This window comes from Gambusia affinis, linkage group LG04 (assembly GCF_019740435.1).
Source record: "Gambusia affinis linkage group LG04, SWU_Gaff_1.0, whole genome shotgun sequence".
In the NCBI taxonomy this organism is placed as follows: Eukaryota; Metazoa; Chordata; class Actinopteri; order Cyprinodontiformes; family Poeciliidae; genus Gambusia; species Gambusia affinis.
In genome coordinates this window covers 18,960,118-18,981,844 of record NC_057871.1, presented here as the reverse complement: position 1 = coordinate 18,981,844, position 21,727 = coordinate 18,960,118, and the positions used below count along the sequence as shown (strand labels likewise).

Below are 21,727 nucleotides of genomic sequence, written 5' to 3'. Positions count from 1 at the left end.
TCCAACGAGTCTTTACCCTCTCCCCGCCTTCCTCCGTCTTTCCTCTGCGCTTCCTTTCCACTCTTTTACATCCTCAAAGCAATGCACCATTATGTGGAGCTATTGCCTACCTGACAGGGGTTCTAGAGGTTTCCAATAAGCTAAATGTAGCGTTTAGAGGAGAACTTTAGGGCTCTGGATTTTCTTTTTCTTTTAGGAAAATAAACGTGTTATAAAGTCTACTACTACTCGGCAGCCTCATCTTTAGGTCTCTCCACATAATTTCTGTTAGACACAAGTCAAGATTCTGTTTGGGCCACTCCAAAATGTCAGTGTCGCCTTTCAGTCTTTAGATCAATGCTGGTAAACTTAAAATTTAACTTAATTACATCTGACAGTGTAATGAATAATTTTGGGCTTCACTATATCTCTCCCTGTAAAGTAGAGATTAGGCACAAGCGTAAAGATTTGAACAAGCTTTGACAAGCATCAAACTTAGTGGCTTTGTCAGAACACCTTCAAAACTGCATCTCTTTTTGGATGTTCCAGGTGAACAGTGGTCAGTATCAAAAGTGTTGAACCAGCGAGAGCATCATGGGTAGTCGAGACTGGCGCCTGTTGTCCTGCGCAACGCTAATGTTGTCACTAAAGGCACAGAAGGGTATTTGTTCAATCAGCTGTAAAGCTGCAGACCAGTCAGGATGGAAATGCTGACCCCCCCCCTGACCACAACTAAAACCAGCAACATGGGCAGTGGAAGGAGATAGCCTGGTCCAATGAATCACATCTTCTTCAACATCCAGTGGATGATTGCCTGCAGTGTTGAACCACCACAGACAGGGTAATACTTTGGCCATTATCGTGAGTAGAAAACTCAAGTTTCCCCAGTTATTTGGATATTACTCTGACTCTCCAAGCATTAAAAAAAATTTAAAAAAAAACATGCACGTCCTTTTATACAAACAGTATTCTCTTTTGGCTGTGGGCTTGTTCAACAACATAATGTACCTTATTACAAAGCAAAAATGATTCAAGAATGGCCTGGGATTTGAAAGAAAATCAGCTACTGCTGTTGACCTCAGAATTTGATCCGCTCGTATATGTGAGATGTGCTGCACAAGGTGGAAACAATGTTAGGCTTTATCAGTGTAAAGTACCCCCCTTCAAAAACTGTCCATCCAGTGACACCATTTTTAAGTCTATGTCTTTGTCCTGCACAGAAAATAGAATGAGATGCTGAAAGTCAGGATTGGCTGGACCCGTTTGATAAACCTTTCACTGTTCATGCAGTTTAAATGATTGCAGATGTCACATTTTCTGGCTTTTTTTTTTTTATTATTATTAAAATTCTGCGTTGGGATCACTTTTACATGAGGTGACAACTGGAGCATAATGAGCCACATAATGCCTGTGTCTGATGAGCTCATGCCTGACTCAGCGTGTCTCTGGCTGTGGGGGCGGGGGTGTTTGAATCGCCTTCCTGCTGTGATTTAATTGCTTCACACATTTATTTTTATTTTGTGCACAACAATAACACTTCATTAACACAAGAAATAACATCAGCTGTAACATTTTTTCCAACAGTCTCTTACAGAATTCACTGTTACATCACTCCAGAGACACATCAAGATGGGGATGAACAGGACGCTTCAGTTTTCAGCTCACCAACGCAGCAGCCATGCAGACAGCGGTACAGTCCGGGACACTTTGAGATTTGCTTGGCCTTCGTACCAGAGCGGTGTGTTCAAGTGACCTCCCTGGGCTAGGAGGCCTTGACCTCTTCTGGCCCCACTCCAAACACTAACGTCAGCCCTGTCCCTTGACGAGGCACAGAAGAATCAACTAACGCAAACCAGGCGATTTCAAGTTATCCTCTTAGGAAAGTTTTCATCTGTGGTGTCCCACATACTGCTAGTGCTGTGCGCAGACAGGAAGTAGTGGTCCTTTCTCACTATGCGGCAGATGACGTTCACCAGGATTTTCCTGTACTGGTGTCGCAGAAGACAGTAAACGAATGGATCGCTGGATGCCTTGGCGTAGACCAGGCATTTGGTAGCAATGCCCCAATGACGGGGCACATCCACCGAGGGCAACAATTCCACCAGCCTGCAGGAAGAGGAAAGGAGGAGTAAGACACTTACACTGGCTATTCTATATATTATTTAGAGTCAAAACATTCTGACAGGGACCCTCCCAGGGCTCATCTTCCTGCCAGAAAAGTGGAGGATTCAGGGAGCTTTTATAAAATATTTAAGATTGTAATTCTTTTTTAAGATGGTAGTGCTAGCCAGGGCTTAGAGAAACTGTTTTGAATTGTTAAAGAAGATTTTTGGATAATTTCAGAAAGAAAACCACTAGGGCTTAGTGATAGATTTTTGCAATGCATATTTTATCTATAAATTATAGCAGAACAGAGACAAACATTTACTATCCTCTGAGGTGGAAAAATACATTTCTGTATAACTAAATACAGTTTATTTTGTTTGTCATCTCCACCACTCTTTGGGGATTCTAAATCATTTTGCCAAACAAAGCAGATTTTCTGTGAGTGAAAATTGTGTTTTTTAGAGAGAGGCGTTGCAGATTTAAAAGTTGCTTGAACAAGACTAAAAACATTGTGTAAGGTTGATCAAACGGTCATTAGGTTGCTGCCTGGGAAACAAAGCAATTAAGTATCTCCTTAGTCCAGCATATACTCAGGAGTAATGTCACTTTTTCTACTATACATCATCCATCCATCCATTGTCTATATACACCCTTGTCCCTAATGGGGTCGGGAGGGTTGCTGGTGTTTATCCCCAGCTAACGTTCTGGGCAATAGGCGGGGTTCACCCTGGACAGGTCACCAGTCTGTCGCAGGGCAACACAGAAAACAGACAAACAACAAACAACCATTCACACACACACTCACACCTAGGGAGAATTTAGAGAGCCCAATTAACCTGACAGTCATGTTTTTGGACTGTGGGAGGAAGCTGGAGAACCCAGAGAGAACCCACCATGAACAGGGAGAACATGCAAACTCCATGCAGAAAGACCCCCGGCCGGGAATCGAACCCAGAGAGAACCCACCATGAACAGGGAGAACATGCAAACTCCATGCAGAAAGACCCCCGGCCGGGAATCGAACCCAGGACCTTCTTGCTGCAAGGCAACAGCTCTACCAACTGCGCCACTGTGCAGCTCTACCTTATTCTTATGTGATTTTCATAATCTATTTCTTGTCTTTCATAGTCCTTTGTGTCTGTCTGTGAAAGTAACTAATTAAGTCATTCAATTCTACACTAATATAACATAGTTACAATATTTTCAAAGCAAAGTCCATTCTTAACTGCACTGATCTCAAAATCCAACCTGGCCTGACACAAACCATTTCATTTCCAAGATCTGTAAAGCGGCATTAGTGTTGAGATGTTGACCTCGGATGCTTTCCAGGGTCCCGTGTGTCACCTCTGCTGTACCACAGCAACAGAATAGAAACACGTGTCGCTAAACACATGTCGAAGACACACGTCAGCTCCACAGTAGGCCGTTACCTCGTTATGACATACGGTGAAAAGCAGATGATGAAGGAACCGATGAAGATGCTGATCTTTTTAGCAGCTCGCCGCCTTCTCTTCCTTTGTTGGGCCAGACACCTCTCCTTCACACTGACAGACACAGACAGACAGAAGACAAAATTATTACATCACTGACATCAGTAGGCGCAAAAGTTACTTAGATTAGCAAATGCATATTTTATGTGCCCCCTCCCCCCCTCTCCTCTCCTTCTCTCCCCCATTCTCCACCTGGGGTGAATATCCACCAGCAGAAGCAGAGTTTGCACTGTGATGACATCTATCCTCTTGCAGTGCGACCTGGCGACTCTCAGAACCTTCAGGTAGGCGAAGCAGAGGACGAAGAGGCAGAGCGCGAAGCTGCTGCAGTGGAACAGGGCCGTGAAGGTGACATAGGCACTCCGATGCGACGCCGCCTCAGCGTCCAGGTGCAGCGTGCATGAGGCGTACGTGTGGCTGTACGCCCCCCAGCCCATCATCAGCTGGATCAGGGAGAAAGTGAAGGAGTGGAGCCAGGAGTAGGACACGATCACGAGCGCGTCCCGGTAGCGCATCTTGCTGGAATACCTGAGCGGAAACACCACCGCCACCCACCTGTCCACGCTGAGCGCGGCCATGCTCAGCATGGCGTTGCAAGTGATGAAAGTCTCGGTGAAACTGACGGCGCGACACAGCGGGTCCCTGAGGGGCTTCGCGCTGCTGGCCACGCCGAGAAAAGTGGCCGGCATGTTGATGAGAGCGAGGATGACGTTGGAGATGGAGAGATTTAGGGTGAAGATCCCCGGAACGTGGGATCGTAACTCCGCGCTCTGGGTGAAGCATAGCAGCACGGAAAAGTTCGTCAAGAGCGCGACAACTGCCGAAACCACGACGGAGCCCTTCAGGAGGAACTGCGGGATGCTCATTTCCTGCAGTTCCGTGTTAGCTGCCTCGGTGGGGGGGATGCTGTGGAGGGTCCTCCACGCGCTCAGCTCCTGCCCACCTCCAGCTGTCACAAACGAGCCCTGCCACATGCCGAACGCCCTCACGCGCGCGGACCGCTGTCCAGTGCTGAAATGTCCAAACAAGGATTTCCTGTCATTTAAAAATGCATCGCAGACAAAGTGTGCTAGCCGTGCTTTTTCACAGAACTGCTGACAGAAGTCTCCTTAATCCCAACGGTAACAACTTCTGTTTAACCCGGAGTGAAAAGCCACTGCAGATGAGATTACAAACTGAGCTTTCTGTGCTTATTCCCGCTCATGCGCACTGCCGGCCGGCGCCTCCTTCCTTTCCAGAGATACCGTGCGCGAGACACGTGTAGCCGGTGGTTGGCTCATGTGAATTTGAACAATATTCACACAGAAGCTAAAGTTAAGAAGATAGACGCTAATGTCACGGGGCGGGCGAGGAAGTTCTGCCCAAGAAGATGGACTGATGTGTGGCAGCAAAGGTGGCAAGATGTTTATTCACAAAATAAATGTATGTATGTATGTATGTATGGATGGATGGATGGATGTTACAAACATTCCTATTACAAATACCCTGCTATATAATACTTTGCCTATTAGCCTATCAGTGGTCATAATGTTCTGCCTTATTAGTGAAAAGGCAGCATGAACACAAAGCTACACTCACAATCACACACACTTCGACTCAAAACAGTATGAAAATGAGCACTTAGGATCTCCTTTACTGGTTTCTTTTTAATACGTGATTTGAACAGATCATCTGTTTGTAGTTTTTTTTTTTAGATCTACTTCACATGGATTTTTTTTTATTGTGCCCAGCTTGAAAATAACACCATTATTTTCTTATTACCTCTAGTAAAGTCTCATTGTGAGTACTTCCCTCACAGCTGAATAACCACGTTCCTCTGGAATTTTTAACATAAATGTTTTTGCTCAAAATTTCTGGTATTTCTGGTTCATGATGTCTCGGACTCCAACGGAGTCCCCAGAGCAACTGGAAAAGAAACAGGCCCACACCATCAACACCCTCTGCTGCTTATGCGGTCCAAATCTGGGCCCCGTCAGAAGAAACGTTGTTTTGAGGTTAGGACTATGCTGCGGATTGAGTTTAGGTTCAGTTTAGAGCATGGATTAGCATTAGCCAATAGAAATGGATTAACAATGAATGGGAGTCAGTGCAAACTCCTTGTAAAGACAGATAGACCTACAATACGTGTGTGTACTTATGCGTATGAAGGGAAGGAGGGGGAGTGCAGTGACAGCTTGCTGTGCTGCATTTAATCTTTCCAGCTCCCCTCATGTTTTTAGTTCTTTCTGTCTCCAGTCATTTAATCTTCACCAGTTTCCAGAAGATTGCGTTCAGCGTGTTTCTCTTTAATTTGATACCTCTTCTTCCCTTTTTGTCCTCCTGCTCTGCCCAGTAGGTCTGCTGTCACTGAGCATGTTTACGAAGGAAACCCAACCTGTTGTTTCAGAGGCAGAAAAGGGAGTGAAATGGGAGGAGAAGAGAGACGTTTTTTTGAGGTGAACCCCGCTGAGTGAGTTTAGGTTCAGTTTGCTGCATGGATTAGCATTAGCCAATAGAAATGGATTAACAATGAATGGCACAGATGATGGAGAACTCCTGCTTCTAGACAGAAAGTCCATGGCACTCCCCTCTGAGCCACCGTACCTCAGGCTGTATGAAGGGAAGGAGGGGAGTGCAGTGACAGCTTGCTGTGCTGCATTTACAGCTGGCAGCATGCAGCTAAATCATGTTTTTAGTTCTTTCTGTCTCCAGTCATTTAATCTTGAAGCGACAGGAAAAAATTCCTGTGGACCTAGAGGAAAGCTAACTTGTTCATGTTCTCACACTTTCATCTATGCACTGAAGCTGTTCCGCCCTGGTTCTCTATGCTTTTGTCTACTCTGAATCACTAGTAAGCCATTTGACTTCCTGTTTGTTGAAACCAATATTTATCTAAAAATACTAGTAGTTTTTAAAAAAATTTAATTTAATTTTTTTATTCTTTCAGCAATAGCGGAGGAATCCAGCATTCAAATCACACCCTTTTTGGGGTCGCTGATGTCCTAGAAGAGCTTGGTGTTGACGTTGTTTACTTGCTCTAGGTTTTGCTTTGACTCCCAGAGCGGCAGAGAACATGTGGTTCCCTTCTTCTCAATTATTGAGGATTACAGTTCCAGTGTTGTTGTTTTTTTTTTGTGGCTGAGCTTCATTTTTAATTTCAAATGTGTCTTCCAGATGTTCCTATTAGTCCTGTGAAAGACACTAGTACTCTGTTTAGCTCTTTCATCATTTGGCTGAAAAATGCTAAACTGACATTATCCTGTTATATTACTTCAAAACAATTAATTAGGCTGGTTTATGCCCTGCCAGCTCCTAATAAAGCTAAATGCCCTACTGTGTCATCACCACCGACTTCAGAGACTCACTGCGGCAAAATCTGTCAGGGTGATCCAGTGTTGCTCTTATAATGCATAAAATGAGGAACCTTTACTAATTAATAAAATAAGCTGGTGCACTTCACAAAATTAATGGCATCATGAGGAAAGGGCATTATGTGGAAATGCATCTATAAAAGATTTACCTGTTGCACTCCCACTATGTTATATGGAATGAAATACCTACTGCTATTTTTATTCCCACTCACGCTCACAATCACGCAGTTTAAAACGATGCAAACAGCCTTTCAACGGGCTTCCGGCACGAGGCTCCGTACACCTTTTTCACAGAATGGATGCTACCAACTGGTTTCGGATGCATTTATTCAAGACTTAATAGTGTATCACTCCTTGAAGGTGTGCACGTGTCGTCGGTCCGCAAGAATCTGGACCTCTAAGTTTGGCCACAGCGGCCGTTTTCCTCATTAAAAGATTGAGTCAACTTTATAGCTGCAACACAAGCCAATTAGCCTGTTCCTTCAAGCACCAAGGCTGAGAAACACACATAACAACACACCCACATGAAATTCATCAGCACATGCACTGGCTGTCATATTGCCAATGTGAGCACACACTCCACCCACGCAGAGGTCGCAAGATGTGAAAAATGTAGCTGTATTATTCAAGATCCACAGACGCAGCGGTTGTGTAAGAAAGAGGAGGACATGAGGGGAAATGTGGCAGGCCGGGACAGAAAAAGACAAAAAGGAAGGAGTGAGCTGGCTGTCTGCCAGAGGAAACGAATGTTTTCTGGTTTTAGTCGCTGTCACCCAGACTGTGGCTGTATTTGGACATTTATCAGATTGACAAAAGGTTGTTTACTATCTCCGAGAATGTAGAAAACTCCCCATTCAAATCCAAAAGTAATTTTCCTAAATGAAGAGTTTTGTTGGATCATGTCAAGATTTGGCAAGCAGGAGCCTGGACGGGGTTCGTTATTGATGGAATGTGAGACACTCCAAACGACCTCAGTTTTGTGTTGTTGTCTGACTCACTGTCTTTTTTTTTTCTTTTTTTTTTATAAACCTGCTTAGCATCTCCTTTGTCTCCAGCCTCCTGATCCGTAAACATGAAAATGAGAATCTCAACATGGCCACCGCCGCTCTAGCCCTGCACCCAAATGCAGCAGGATTTTCTCTTTTTAAATTTTCTCTGTTAAACTTATAGGTTGTGATTACGTAATTGTACGGGTTAAAATATCATTTTGACTCTCTCTGCAACAAGTGATGTACATTTCTCCACAGACTCCACCAGCTTTGAACATGTAGATGCTGAAAGCACGGCGCATTCTTGGTAAAATAACTTCAGCTAGCTTCTGTGAACATCAATTTTCAAGTCTTAAACCAGACTCTTGTTAGGGTTAAGGCCTTGACACATGAATATACTTTGATTTAAATCCCTCCATTGTAACTCTGGGTCTATGTTTTCATCAGATCTTAAGACTTTCACTTTACAAAACTTCTGTTTTCATGCTGATAGGATCTCTATAGAGCTCTATGGGATCATATAGAGATCGTTCAGAATCTCTATAGTTCCATGTTTCATTGTGACCACAGTCTGCGTCGGATGATGTACAATGTGAGATTTTCAGGGATCAACATCCAGGTCAAAAAGAAAGCTCAACTTTGGTCTCGTCTCCCCAGAGCGCCTTGTTCTACATCAATGGTCTCAAATCTGCTCTTCAGCTTTTATGTTCCTCATGTTGTACAACTGGATTTTACTCATCTGTGAAAACATTTTCATACGACTTGTGTTTTCCTTGGAAAATGTGATTTGCATCCGTTATGAGTCCCATCTGACTTTCTTTCCTGTTCCACATTATTATTTTGCTAAAGTTTGACTTAGGAAATAAACCGTAAGTTTTGAATGTTAAACCACTTGGTTAGTTTGAGTGAAACCCCGAGTCAGAGTAAACGATTCAGAATATTGAACCTCCAGGGCAGAAACATGTAGCAACGTCCATGAAGTCCAGACAAAGAGGCTGCCTACAATCCCCAAATGGCACATTATTTTTGTAAACCTTGACTAATTGGGAACAATAAAAGCAACAATTTAACTTTACAATAGCAGTAATAGCTAACAGATGTTTTTTTTTTTTTGTTTGTTTGTTTTGTTTTTTGTTTTGTCGTATGGTATTCTGTTCCACAAGACTTGATGAGTGTAAATCAAATACTCAAAGGTGTTGAAGCCAGAGTTGTTTACCAAATCCGGACAGATACATACCGGTATGTCTTTTGCACTTGCAATGAGGCTGATGTGAGCACATCAAAGCGACAGAACTGGAAGCTGAGGAAACACCGAAACAAAACGAGTTTGAAAATACTCTTCATCTTTGAACTATTTGTTTCGATCCCTCTTCACTACAGTCAAATGCTGGACATATAAACATGTCATGTGCTCTACCGATCTAACAAAGCTACTCGTTTTTTTTAGTCATTTAAAATTATTCTCTTCTGCCACACCAACCCCGTCTCTGCCTTAAAAGCAGATTTGTCCACGCAGTGATAGTCTGTAACACTTTTATAAAAGGACCATTGTGCCAGATGATTTTAACGACTTATTAGAGAGTAGAAACACACATTCGAATGTACATTCAATCAATTTAAGAAATTGTGTGGTGAGTTTATTACGTTCCAGCTCTAAACAATGTTATTAGGTGTGATAAAAGCATATTGCAGAAAGATTCAAACGTGGAGCTACCTGCTGGGCTGTGGATAGCAATGGTAGCTGAAAGAACCAGTCTGTGGCCCAGACAACGCTGGGCTAGCTCTGCTCTTATAACACACTGAAGTTAGAGTGTTGTCTCAAGGATGCAAAAAACTATAACGTGTAATTTCCTTTTCATAAGTTCAGGTTAAGCAGAAGGGATCGATAAAGAACCCCGGAGTCATGCTTGACAAACATTTATGTTTCACCTCGCACAAAATCCAAGTCATAAAAATACTTTGATATAAAAGTTTTAAATAGGAACCATGCTCTGACGATTCAATACAAAAAAATACAAATTGTAGACAGGATTGCTGCAGTTCTATTTTCGTTGGAGGCCTCCAGAAGTCATTAAAAACAGTTACAGTTCAACCAGAAGCCGGGATGCTGACAGGTAAACCAGCCACGTGTTAGTCTAAGAGTCCATTGTTCTGATTAATGCAGAGTTCTCGGTAGCTCCATCTGAAAACAGCCCATTGTTCTGCGTTGTCCCACAGTAACACTGGAGCTCTGCTTTCCATTCCAACATTTTTCAGAGCCAGAGTAGGAGGCAGCGCTTTACATCTCCTGGCTCCCGTTCTCCGGCTGGGTAACAAACCTTAATGGCCTCCGCGCCTTTAAATCCGAGACAAAACCCAAACTGCTTAAGAGGGCTTATAGTTATTAACCTTCAGTCTTTTGTCTTTTTACATAGTCATCTATCTTACTGACTGCCTGGACTTGTCTTTTAACGTGCTACATATCTTTTCCCCCCAGTTTTGTTGATGGTAAAAGGAAAGAATGCCACTTTTTGTAGTCATACTGATCAGTCAAGGAGTTTCACACTAGAGACACATTCACCCAGTGGCATTCACAAACCAGCATATTTACATGTTGATGCACGCAGATTGGTAGGTTTTTGGGGTGAAGTGCCTGGCCTGGAGGTACACTGACTTTAGATTCATAATATTTTTATAATATTTCATCTTTGTAGCCATGTCTGAAGAACAGGCCTCCATGTGGAGGGTATATTCTGGGGGAAGTAGTTAAGAGTAAAGCACTTAAATAAGGATGCTACAAATTTGTGTCCTAAACGTGCAATATAAATAAAAATTAGTTGAATTGAGTGAAATTAAAGAGAATAAGGAAGTTTGCTGACTGAGGGAAATATTTCAAGAGTTAATCAGGCAGTGAACTGGCAGTAAGTCACTCAGGCTGCTGCACCATTAAAGGCACAGACTAATCATCGGACATATGCACAGGCCCTAACTACTTCCATCTGTCTGGAATAATACTCTCCCCAAATGACTCACCGCTTTGCTGATCAGAGCTACTGTGTGCAGCACACGGTGAAAGGAGGAGAGGAAACGCAAACCGGCCAAAGTTTTTTAGATCGCTATCTGTACACCGCCTCAGCCCACGCTATCCTGCTGCACAATATCATCATCACACCTCTCACCGCCTTGACTACTGGACAAAGCTTGGCACAGCCATTTGTCCTCATAATCCCTGTTTTTGCTCAAATCTCAGTGACAGCTACTTCAGGGAATCTTGCAATAACATATGCTTTCCCCAGGCTAGGTAGTTTTTCTCTTTTTCTTTTTTCTTCTTTGAGATTTAACGAGCTCTTAAATTCCAAGAATTCCACTGAAAGCACAAATTTGCTTTTACTGAGATTCGGTCTGGAACTTCTCTGTCTTTCAGAGAAATGAGACACTGCAGCAAGACTTCCCTCTGCATGCCACTCTCTGTGTCCTGCACCTCATTTATAGTTCAAGTCAGTTAGTTTTTTTTCATTAAACAGCTGTGGCATTTCACCAGTTAAGTACTTGAGCAACCAAACAGATGAATCCCTCTTGGATTATCAGTGGAGATGCCGTTTGGTGCATTGCAAAGGTTGTCTGATCCTTGAACATCGATTGAGTTTCCTGGATCACTAGTCGGCTTGTACAGCTAGCGTCACCGTGCTAGGTCAAGGGTCGTGACGGATGATGGTGTTGCATAAACTTTGTTCCGCTCTGATTACTATAGCAAGGAGAAATAATAAAATGATTGGACTCATAAACATTCTCCATGATGTTAGTTTCACTGGCACGATTTAGCTTATAAAACTATTTGGCAGCATGTAAGTAAGAAATATGCACAGGAGGAACTATCTTCAGAGGTCGGCTGACCACATCTTGAAATTTGGACGCTGTCCCGCATAACCTCTGGAGTTATTTTTGTGTTTTCTCTTACATGCATTACAATTTAGAGGAGAATGGGAAAAAAAAGAAAGGTCAAGGTTATTTTAAGGTATAATCTGACTAAACACCCATGGGATTGTGTGGACGGCTTGATTTAGAAAATCATAACAAGAATTCATTTAACAAAATCTTATTGGTCACTTTTTGTGGTCACTTTTAGGTGATAATATTGGTAAACTGTGCAATATCAGTTGTGATATGTGTCTAAATGATTCTTTCCTCTCTGATCTGTGCTCCATAACCGGGAGGCTCTGTGAAGCATTCTTCCTCTTGTTTACGGTGCGGTTTGCTACAGATGGAAGTTAGCTTCAGCTAAAATCTGGTGTAAAGCATCTTTTATTAATGTTTTTTTGCACATCGTCCCTGTTAACTAAAACTGAACTAGTAAACTTTATGAATGCGTACTCTCTTGTCGCCTCTCCTCCATAAACCCAGATTTATGAAGTCCATGACTAAGAGTTGTCATGTAAATTAATAAGTAGAAAGAAATGAATGAATGAATGGTGGTTAAAATCTTCCTAAAAAAATAAACAAAACAACCATCAAAAGTGCAGCCAGAAGTCATATATTCATGACAAGGCATCCGCCCGGGTGTAATTTAATCTGAGTACTAATGCAGCTGTTATGCGAAGGCTTCAGAGGTTTGTTAGAGTGAACTAGCAACATTAATACTGCTTCTCGTTAGAATAAACTTGTCAAAATAAAAAGATGACCATAAACCTAAATCTGTGAGGGGCATAAATATTGTTCCCTCACTATTTAAGTTTCTTTTCTATTAATCAGAGCATTTAGACCCTCTCACGGACTATATTTTACTTCAACTGCTGATGCTGTCCAGTCCAACATCTGATCAATTGTTGCTTCTATTGAATCTGAGCATTTTGTGCCCAGAGTCTGAATGGAAAAATTGCCACGTCAGGAGCTCATCTTTATTCCCAACGCGCCATCTAGTGGCCAATTTGAAAAAACAAGCAGCTAAAAAACACATTTGTTTCGCACGTGGCCTGTAGATGGCACTACGTTAAATGTTTATCTTTTGGCAAAGTCTGGCTTCATCCACGGTATAAACAGAACACATACCTGTAATTTTTTTTAAATTTTTTTTTTATCATGGACACTGGTACTTCGCTGCAGTTAAGTGAGTGTGTTATATATATAATGTGAGCTCAGGGACACGGCTTGAATGGACAGTTTTGTCTTTATATGGATAAAGAGCTGCGTCCACTCCCTAACCCAAGAATGTAGGATAGCTCTTTTTTTCCCCCTCGACACAAACTCACCCACACATATGGTGTCCAAGGACTGTATGTACGGAGTAGCAACAAGTTACCTTTTCTTTTTCTTTCTCCTTTTGCTGGCATAGCTACAGCCACCACTAATGTGACCCAGTTTTGTTCAAATGGGCCAGAAAGATTATCTTTCCTTCAATGAACTGCACATGTGCCAGTACACTTTGAGTAAGATCGCAATCTCATTCAGCTTAATGTGGAGAAAATCCGTTACCATCTATGAACATGTATTCGGTTGTATTTTAAACCAGATTTTACTGGGTATATCAAGATGAATAAGTTTGATTTCTTTAATATTCCAAAGGAAACAACCCTGATACAATTTCAGCTTCTGTGGGTTTAAGGACTTAAGATGTACTGCCAGATCATTTCCTCCACATGACATAATAAAAATGACTTTGCCAGGACTTTTCCTTTTATGTGTATAAGTACTGTTTTTACAATATGGTGGCTAAGATTTGTTTAAATTAACAGCGTGCCTTTCCAAACCAGGGAGGAAGAAGGAGGACTGAGAAGACATAAACAGTGGAACCGAGTATGCAGCTGGTGTCCGGCACACACACACACACACACACACACGCACACGCACGCACACACCTACACACACACACACACATATATAGCATTGTTGAAAGAAAGCCATAAAAGTCCCGACTGCAGTTTGTTACAAGCCTGAAACTTTTTGGTTAACAAGAAAATAATACTGTGCGCAGAAGAAAAGTAAAGTTGCACTGAGTGAGACATTACCATCCTGAAGCAAGATGGTGGCAAGATTATGCTTTGGGACGACTATTCTTGAGCAGGGACAGGAAACCTGGTGAGAAAATATCTTAAATAAAGGCGATGTTGGTATAAAATTGGGTTATGGTTGCAAAAGATGTGAGACTGAACAACAATAAATTAAAATCTGTTGCTGTAACATGACAAAATATGAGAAAGTCCAAAGAGTATGAACACTTTTACACGACACTGCATATAAATCAAAGCAAACATTTTGAAAGTAAAAATCAAACACAGTAGGCATCAATGCATCTGGAAAAGTGGCTCGCTTGCAGCATTTCCTGAAAATACTGCACATCGATTGAAATCTTCGCTCTTCTCACAGGACTGCTCTAACTGAAAAATAAAGTCCCGTCCCATTTTTCAATGCCCCAGCAGCTGAGGGCGCACGCTGAACAGTAAGTCGTTGTTTCCTCTGCGAATCTCAAGCAGGAGAGGCAGGTCGCTCTGCAGAGCCTGGTGGATGTCGTCAGTGGTGAGCACCGGGTGGCCGTCCAGCTTCACTATAACGTCACCTGCCCGAATGCCTCCACTGTTCAAAACAAGAGGACACAACTCTTGTTATTAATCTTTCTACCAAGATATGTGCCACTTGTCCAGCCTTACAAAAGTACAAACCCTTAAACTTAGACTTCACAGACCAGCTGGATTTTTACAAACATTACAAAACAGCCAGAGCACTTTAGGGGAGGCGCAGTGAGGGAAAAAGTAAACCGGAAAAAGCTATCTGCTTGCTGTCTACTGATGTGAGAGAAACGTCTTTTACGCACTACGATCAACTCTGTGGATTTAGGAAAAGTTGGGAGTGGGTATCAGTGAAATGTTTCCCACCTTAGAGGATGTTTTGTGATGTCAGTATGTTACTGACGGACCACTTTTTCGTAATGAGTAACTGCGTTGCTATTTCAAATCCAGTAGTCAGACTACAGTTACTTATCAAAATCATTTTTGCGTTACTGTCTTTTATTGTTATTTAATCGTATTTCCTCTACTCGTCTTGTTGAGTGACCGACGTCTCTATGCAACAGAAATGTAAACAATGGAGGAGATGCATTTTGTTGGTGGAAAAACTGGAACTATTTTGAGTTTCTGTCGCCAAGTCCGATTGGCTTTGGGCTTCATTTTTTAAAGTCGCTTGCAGATTTAATGAGTGGCGGTTGCGACTCTTTGGGCTCGTTTTGAGTGAAGTTGCTCATTTGGGCTTGGGAATAAACAGAGACTCATAATAAATCCCAGAATTTGTCCGTCATTAAGCTAGTTTTAGTCAGTCTCTCCCTGTTCATCATTTCCCGGATGATTCGTCCCGCTGAGTCTTTGTTAATGTCAAGTTAATTTATTACCTCTGAAAGACGTCGAGCTTCGCGTTGCGCTCCAGAAAACTGCAAACATCGAGACCAATATGAACACTTAATAAAACAGCCGTGTCCGTGGCAATAATTATAATGGCAAAACAAACTATAATTATTAATATTACTGTAAGTGTCACAAATCTGTGCAGCCATCTGAGCTGTGGAGCTGGTCGCAGAATCTGGAGGCTGGGGGAGGGGGCTTTAAATCCTACTTAGAGTTTTCCAGACAACAGTGGACCACACAAATTACTCACGTTTTGTACAATCTCCTCTTCAGTTCAACCTTATCAGTGGAGACACATTGTTGATGTTACCATTATAAAATAGCTGATAATTAAGTATTAGCAAAGATCAGTGTGATTTTCACAGGAGGCAGAGCGTTGTTGTTAGCAGCTGCTGAAAGTAACTAAAAAGTTACTTTTAGTGTAACTTAGTTACTTGCAAGTCAAGTAGTCAGTAATATAACTAAGTTACTTTTTCAAGGAGCAATCAGTAGTCCGATTATATGTAGTTACTTTTTCAAAGGGGGGGGGGAGGTGGGGGGGGGGGGGCGCGGCAGGCATTGTGCTCCTTGGGGGGGGGCTCACCCTTTCATACTTTGAAAACCCCTGATTTAAGTAATTCATTTCCGAAAGTACTTATGGGTATTAGAGTAAAATTGGCTGAACACGCATGTTGTTGCACTTTTCCTAATTTTTTTTGTAAAAAAACAAGTACAACTGTGTATTGTTCTACTACAAGTGATATATATTATGTTATACTTTTCCTCACCGTCTTAAAATAATGGCCAAAGTCATTTTTTTTGCTAAAATAGGTTTTTTTTTTGTTTTGTTTTTCTCTTCCCTAAAACATTTTTGGACATAAAGGGGTGGTGATTCTTCAGCCAAAATCTCTTTTGGAGAAAAATAACTTAGGCCATTATGCTATGAAGGTTATATTATTAAAGTTTATACATGTAATGTGACAAAAGGTGAAAAAGCTCAAAGGGTGAAATTACCCTAGATTTACTATGTGAAACATAGTAATCCTTAACCTAATAGTTTTATAGTTCTTCATTTCAAAATATCCTGAAATAGTTTAATCTCAAAGGTCTAAATATTTTATAGCAAGTAATATAAAGAGCTTTGAGGAACTGTGTGTATTGTGTATCCGTTAGAGGGAGTGTGTTCATACCTCTCAGCAGGACCTTTAGCGACGACCTGCTGCACTAAAACGCCACTGCTGACTTCAGGGAAGTCCGGATCTTGAAGTTTCAGCTCCGCCATTAAACTGAGGCACGAACAAAGCCCATCAACATGAAACACAACGAGTCTATTCTTACCCAACCTGCAGTGTGGTTTTGTTCTTAACTCACACTTTGGTGATCGTTATCATCCTGATGCCTAAGAAGTACTTCTTTGTTTCTGAAACAAACAGAAAAGTGCTACATTTATTATAAAAATAAAAAAATGTAAATTATATCATCATGTTTTCGTCATTAGCAGTTTTCACCTGTGTCAGATTGAGGCTCCTCCATTCGTCGTCTCTGCAGTCGGATCTTCTCTGTCACATAAGCAACAGCCAGTGTGAGATTAACTACCTGTAGTGGATACTTTATAAGACCAACTTTTGTCTTATAAAGAAATCCATCGTTATCCAACTAAGACTCTCACCTTTGCTATATTTGGTCTGTGACTCTGTGAGGAAGCGACTGATCCTGTCTGAGGGGATGGCGAAGGAGATCCCTGCAGTCACTTTCAGAGTATTAATGCCTATGACCTCGCCATCCTGCAAGACAATGCATCTGAAGTACTGCGACATGTTGCTGAATCAACCCCCATCTCTTTAAGATATACATTGTCTTGAAATCCAGTGATGTGATTCTGGTCGAGATCTCTTTTGTCCAGTAAATCCAATCCAGTATTGGACTAAACCAGATTTAGTTTGCTAATCTGCTTAACTTTGACCCATAAATTAGTCAGGCATAAGAAATGTTCAAAACTCAGGAGAAGAGGGAGTTTTGCTTTAAAAACCCCCCAGCCCTGCCCGGCCATTGCAGTCCCACCAATTTGGATCAGCACTTCTCTCTTTGAAGTGCTGATGGTTGTTCATGTTGTTTATGTCGCAGACAATTTCTGGAAAGCTACTTATGGCGTATTACATACGTCATGGGTAAACATTAGTGATCGTGTAACATTTCAAACTTTAACAGAGTCCACGCCTTCAACAAGCAATCGTTTAGCGAAGGGTCCAGATAGCAGTCAGGTCATATTTAAAATACATTTAGAAGAAAACACACTGCAATATTTTGCTATGGCAAAGAAAAAAATATCACCACTTTCATAAGATTTTTACTAAAAGCCCATAAAATAGAGATCACAAAAACACAACATACCAAGTTCACAAGAGGTCCTCCAGAGTTGCCATACTTGTTGCATGTAGATGCAAAATAGAACAACAAAAAAAAGTAAACATAAGAAGCATGGCCTTAATCATTTTTTCTTTGTCATACATTTAAGCCCCAAAATGGCTGCTGTCCCTGGCAGAGTTATGTTTAAGGAAATCCGAAAATTTGACCAACATGTTTCTTCCAATTAGCGACACATAAGCCTGTTAATGTTCTCACGTTGATAATGGCGTCAGTCTGGATGTAGTCCATGTCTGAGTCCTTGATGCCCAGCTCTTTGCCGTCTCTCTGAGCCGTGCTGACGATGCCTGTTGTCACCGTGTTCTGCAGGGCGAAGGGGCTGCCGATGGCAACCACAAACTCCCCTGGTCTCAGATCAGCCGAACTGCCCAAAGACAGCACATGAAGCTTCTTCTGCTCCCGCAGGAACGTTCACATGTAGATGCAAACACAACAGAGTGAAAAATAGATGTCAGAAAAACAGATGTGGAGCTGAAAGACAAAGTAAGAAAAATGAATCAATCGTACTACAGAGGAGTAAAGAAAGAGGAGCACTTTCCAGCTAACAAAGCAGCCCAAGAATTTGGGATGCGGGTGTGAGAATACGCACATCAGCGCTGCATCTGTGAGTCACAGAGTTAGTGTTTATCAAAGTATTTCTGCTAGCTTTCTGAATGTCTAGCAGGAAGACTCTATAAATTGTCACACAGGTGTGTCAGGATGTTTCACGTTGGCTCAATTAATAACCAGATAGAAAAGACCAGAAGAATCTAGGGAGTCGCTCCGACCTGTGGATTGATCTTGATGGTCGCTATGTCCGCCTTCCTGTCTACATCCCTGACCGCAGCCTCGTACGCGTCTCCATCGTGGAGCTGGACCCGCAGCTGCGGCCTCCCGGTCACCGTGCCGGTGGTGGTCACCACATGAGCGTTGGTCACAATCACACCCGAGTGAGTCACAATGAAACCGGACCCGCTGGACAGACGCACGTGGCGACCAAACAGAGGATGTCTGGAGAGAAACGGAAGAACAAAATTAAACTGGTTTTCTCAATTCGTCTTCTGAATGGATGTTGAAGCAGCTTGGGAGGCTTCTACACTTGAAGAACTACAGTACGTTCAAACTCAACCACAGCAGAAGAATGGGGCATTTTTTTCAAGTTGGATGGATCTGTAGGGAACACTTGGTTTAGCATTCAGCTCTGTACTTCACACACACTCACACATTTCACACCTGACAAACAGTTCGATGTGGACGACAGCAGGAGCTATTTTCTCCACGACATCGGCGATGAAGTTGAACTTGGATCGAGGGCTGCTGGGACGGGTGAGAGAACGACCTGCGCCGACATGAGCAAACCAGCTGCATTAATACAGAGAAAGGACAGCAAACACAAGTCACATCGGCCCCATCCATACGCCTCCTTGTAAAAATACTCGCAACCCTTTTTTTTAATTTTGACATGTCACAGCCACCTCGTTTACTTTTCTTGTTCTTCTGTAAATCTCTGTCTAGCTGTACGGTTAGAGGCGTTGGAGTTGAGAACATGATCCTTCCTCACTATGACTGATGGAAGAAATAGTTTGAATTTCTCTCTGCTCTGTGGTTCTGCTCTGCCTCTTTGAAGCCTCTTTTCAATATTACCAAGTTATTATTGAACAACTGAATAAAATCCCCCCAAAAAATCCAACATTAGAGTTTCTGGTTGTAGTACGACACATTATGGAGGAATTCGGGGAGTAAGAATAACGCCAGGCTGCACGTCACCATTCAGGCTACAGGTTGGTAAGAAAACATATATGCACATTAGCAACATTGGCAAGAGATAAAATAAAAAATTTTACCTTTTGGTATGTTTAATTTAAATATATCAAACCTCTACAAAGAGAAACTTTTGTGGTTTTGAATATATTTTTCTTATCTTAAACTGTGAAGAAACATAAGCAGACATCTCAAAAACATGAGATAAAAAAAAACGAGATTAGTGGTGAGGGTTGCATTTCATTAGACAATTTCTGAAAACAATTTAAACCAGTTAACACTTTTACAGTATTCATGAATGTCAATTAAAAGTCTACCATGACATTTAATGTAAAGGAAACAAAACAAAAAAAAATCAAAATATCCAGCTGCCTTTCATCCTCATGTAGAGCAGCAATACTGCACACTTTAAGGCCTAAACTGTGAAATTCTTCTGGAAACTACATCTATGAGGCTAAGGAAGAGGAGTCATCAGCTTGTTGTTACTAAGGATACTAGAGGCAGACATTACTTAACCACATTCAGCACCTATGACAACAGAATGACTCCTCAGTGAAAACGTCAGGTGCTAAATTGACCCCCCACCCCACTGGAAACATCTGAATTACACCAGAAGAGGAGAAAAACAGGCAGAAACAGTAAAATCCTTTCTGCACAAGTCCAGTGACTTCCATGTTTTCCTGGAATCATCAGAACGAGACCATGAAAAAAAAACAATATTTAAACCTTCTTTTCCTTCTCTGGTACTTTCTTTTTTGCGTAGCTACAATAGCGTTTAAATGTATTCCTATTAATGTTTGATCTAAGTCGCTGTTTTTAGCATCTGCTACAACATGTTTTTTTTTGTTGAAACCGCCTAAAAATTTGTTATTTTTCGGTATTTTCATGATAAATCAATAACAATGTTGCAGTAGTGTTATGAGACCGTATATATAAAAAATATAACTACTTGTTTTAAAGGTTGCATATTTATCTCTGCGGTCCTACCTAGGTCCGGAGTCGAACACGGTCCTTTGTGCGCTTGACTCACTGCTGCTCTCCCTTTCTGCACGGCTCTCCTACTGACAGCTTTCAGCTTGCAAACGTTTCCGTACGTCTTCCCGTCGCTGCCGCACACTTCGAGGTCCTGCTTACACCGGCAAACCCCTCTGGACGAGCCCCGCCGCTTCCCCGCATCGGAAGCAGAGAGCGTCTTGCACTCTAGGCCGTCCCCGCACGGCAGGTCGTTCTTGCGGCCGCAAGGGTCCCCCTCCCGCGGCGAACACACCAGGCAGCAGCCGCACTTGTCCGGGACGTATCCGCCGGGACAGCTGGGGCTCGGACAGGAGCTCACGTCGCACCGGGAGCCGCATTTTTCCGGGCGCGCAGCTTCAGACAGGCCGTATGTAAAGAAGAAAAACACGGCTAAGGCTGGGAGGAAAGGCATTTTAACAGGCACATGAAGTTCCTACGGAAAAACTTTCGTCCACATAAAGTCAGAGTAATTTATTTTAGGAGCAAAAATCAGCATCAGGTTCCCTTTAAGTAGCTAAGGTAGCCCAAGAAGTTGTGGTTTGACTGCTAAGAGTCATGTCTACGTCTATATGAAGCTCCTAAAAACTCACGGTCAGCCATGCGTGTCAGCATAGTCTATATTTTCACTTCTGCGGCTTAGGTTTTCAGAAAAAAAAACAGTCCTGTGCGGCTCTCCTCCAACAAGGAGCACATTAGGAACCTGGCCGGACCCCAAGCGCCATCTAGCGGACACAAAAACATACAACAGCAATAGTTTCACATATCCGAGAAATCCCTCTATCGGCCCAGGAGGCTGTGGTGCGTTCAATTTGAAACCTTTAAACCTAATGCGACAGACTCAAAACAAGGATATATGAACACTGACTTTTGGCTCTTGGCTAAACTCCCAGAAACACAGATGAAAATGGCTTTAGCGCACCTGAATGACAGCAAACTTTTCATATTCCAAAGAAAATGTGTGGAGTGTCTTAAGATGAGGCATAAAACCCAACAGCACAGCTTCTGTCCTAAAAATAGATTTTTGGTGATCTCATGTAAAATGTCAATTTTATAATATGCAAGTTTAAAAAAAAAAAAAAATCTTTGAAATACAGTGTTATGAATGCAGGAGTTCTGCTTTTTAAATTGAGGTAAAAACAATTAACTTTGAGGATATTCTAATTTATGGAGATTCACCTCAGATGGGACTGCATGTGTAGCAATTGGATCTGAATATAAATTAATGACCAATCAGTTCGACTTAAGCATGCAGTAGCCAGTGGACACAAAATGAATTGAGCCTTCAGATG

The 21,727-nt window shown here is 42.1% G+C and overlaps 2 protein-coding genes across 3 annotated transcripts; both read right to left on the bottom strand.

Annotated features, from left to right (window-relative positions):
• Positions 1–1,473: 1,473 nt before the first annotated feature.
• gpr78a (G protein-coupled receptor 78a) lies at positions 1,474–5,165 on the bottom strand. The gene is made up of 3 exons (XM_044114856.1): positions 3,768–5,165; positions 3,516–3,629; positions 1,474–2,085 (listed from the first exon to the last, which is right to left on the bottom strand). The coding sequence occupies exons 1-3, from the start codon at positions 4,547–4,549 to the stop codon at positions 1,842–1,844; spliced, it is 1,140 nt and encodes a 379-aa protein (XP_043970791.1). The 5' UTR covers positions 4,550–5,165; the 3' UTR covers positions 1,474–1,841.
• A 7,010-nt stretch (positions 5,166–12,175) lies between these two features.
• htra3a (HtrA serine peptidase 3a) lies at positions 12,176–21,111 on the bottom strand. 2 transcript variants are annotated; one of them, XM_044115237.1, is made up of 11 exons: positions 21,029–21,111; positions 20,412–20,792; positions 18,897–19,002; positions 18,452–18,674; positions 17,883–18,077; positions 17,652–17,684; positions 16,930–17,044; positions 16,769–16,819; positions 16,632–16,680; positions 16,451–16,546; positions 12,176–14,460 (listed from the first exon to the last, which is right to left on the bottom strand). In XM_044115237.1, the coding sequence occupies exons 1-11, from the start codon at positions 21,048–21,050 to the stop codon at positions 14,292–14,294; spliced, it is 1,440 nt and encodes a 479-aa protein (XP_043971172.1). In that variant the 5' UTR covers positions 21,051–21,111; the 3' UTR covers positions 12,176–14,291. The 2 variants fall into 2 exon arrangements, with proteins under 2 accessions (XP_043971172.1, XP_043971171.1); XM_044115236.1 differs by having other exon boundaries at positions 12,177–14,460; positions 20,412–21,111.
• Between the last annotated feature and the right edge of the window lie 616 nt (positions 21,112–21,727).

Excerpts from the sequence above, each read along its gene's own strand:
- gpr78a (XM_044114856.1), bottom strand. The coding sequence starts at position 4,549 with ATGTGGCAGGGCTCGTTTGTGACAGCTGGAGGTGGGCAGGAGCTGAGC. Across the intron at positions 3,630-3,767 it reads CTGGTGGATATTCACCCCAG|TGTGAAGGAGAGGTGTCTGG; the intron begins GTGGAGAATGGG and ends TGTGTCTGTCAG. Across the intron at positions 2,086-3,515 it reads TCACCGTATGTCATAACGAG|GCTGGTGGAATTGTTGCCCT; the intron begins GTAACGGCCTAC and ends CTCTTCCTGCAG.
- htra3a (XM_044115236.1), bottom strand. The coding sequence starts at position 20,850 with ATGCCTTTCCTCCCAGCCTTAGCCGTGTTTTTCTTCTTTACATACGGC. Across the intron at positions 16,820-16,929 it reads ACAGACCAAATATAGCAAAG|AGAAGATCCGACTGCAGAGA; the intron begins GTGAGAGTCTTA and ends CTTATGTGACAG. Across the intron at positions 16,681-16,768 it reads GGAGCCTCAATCTGACACAG|AAACAAAGAAGTACTTCTTA; the intron begins GTGAAAACTGCT and ends TGTTTGTTTCAG.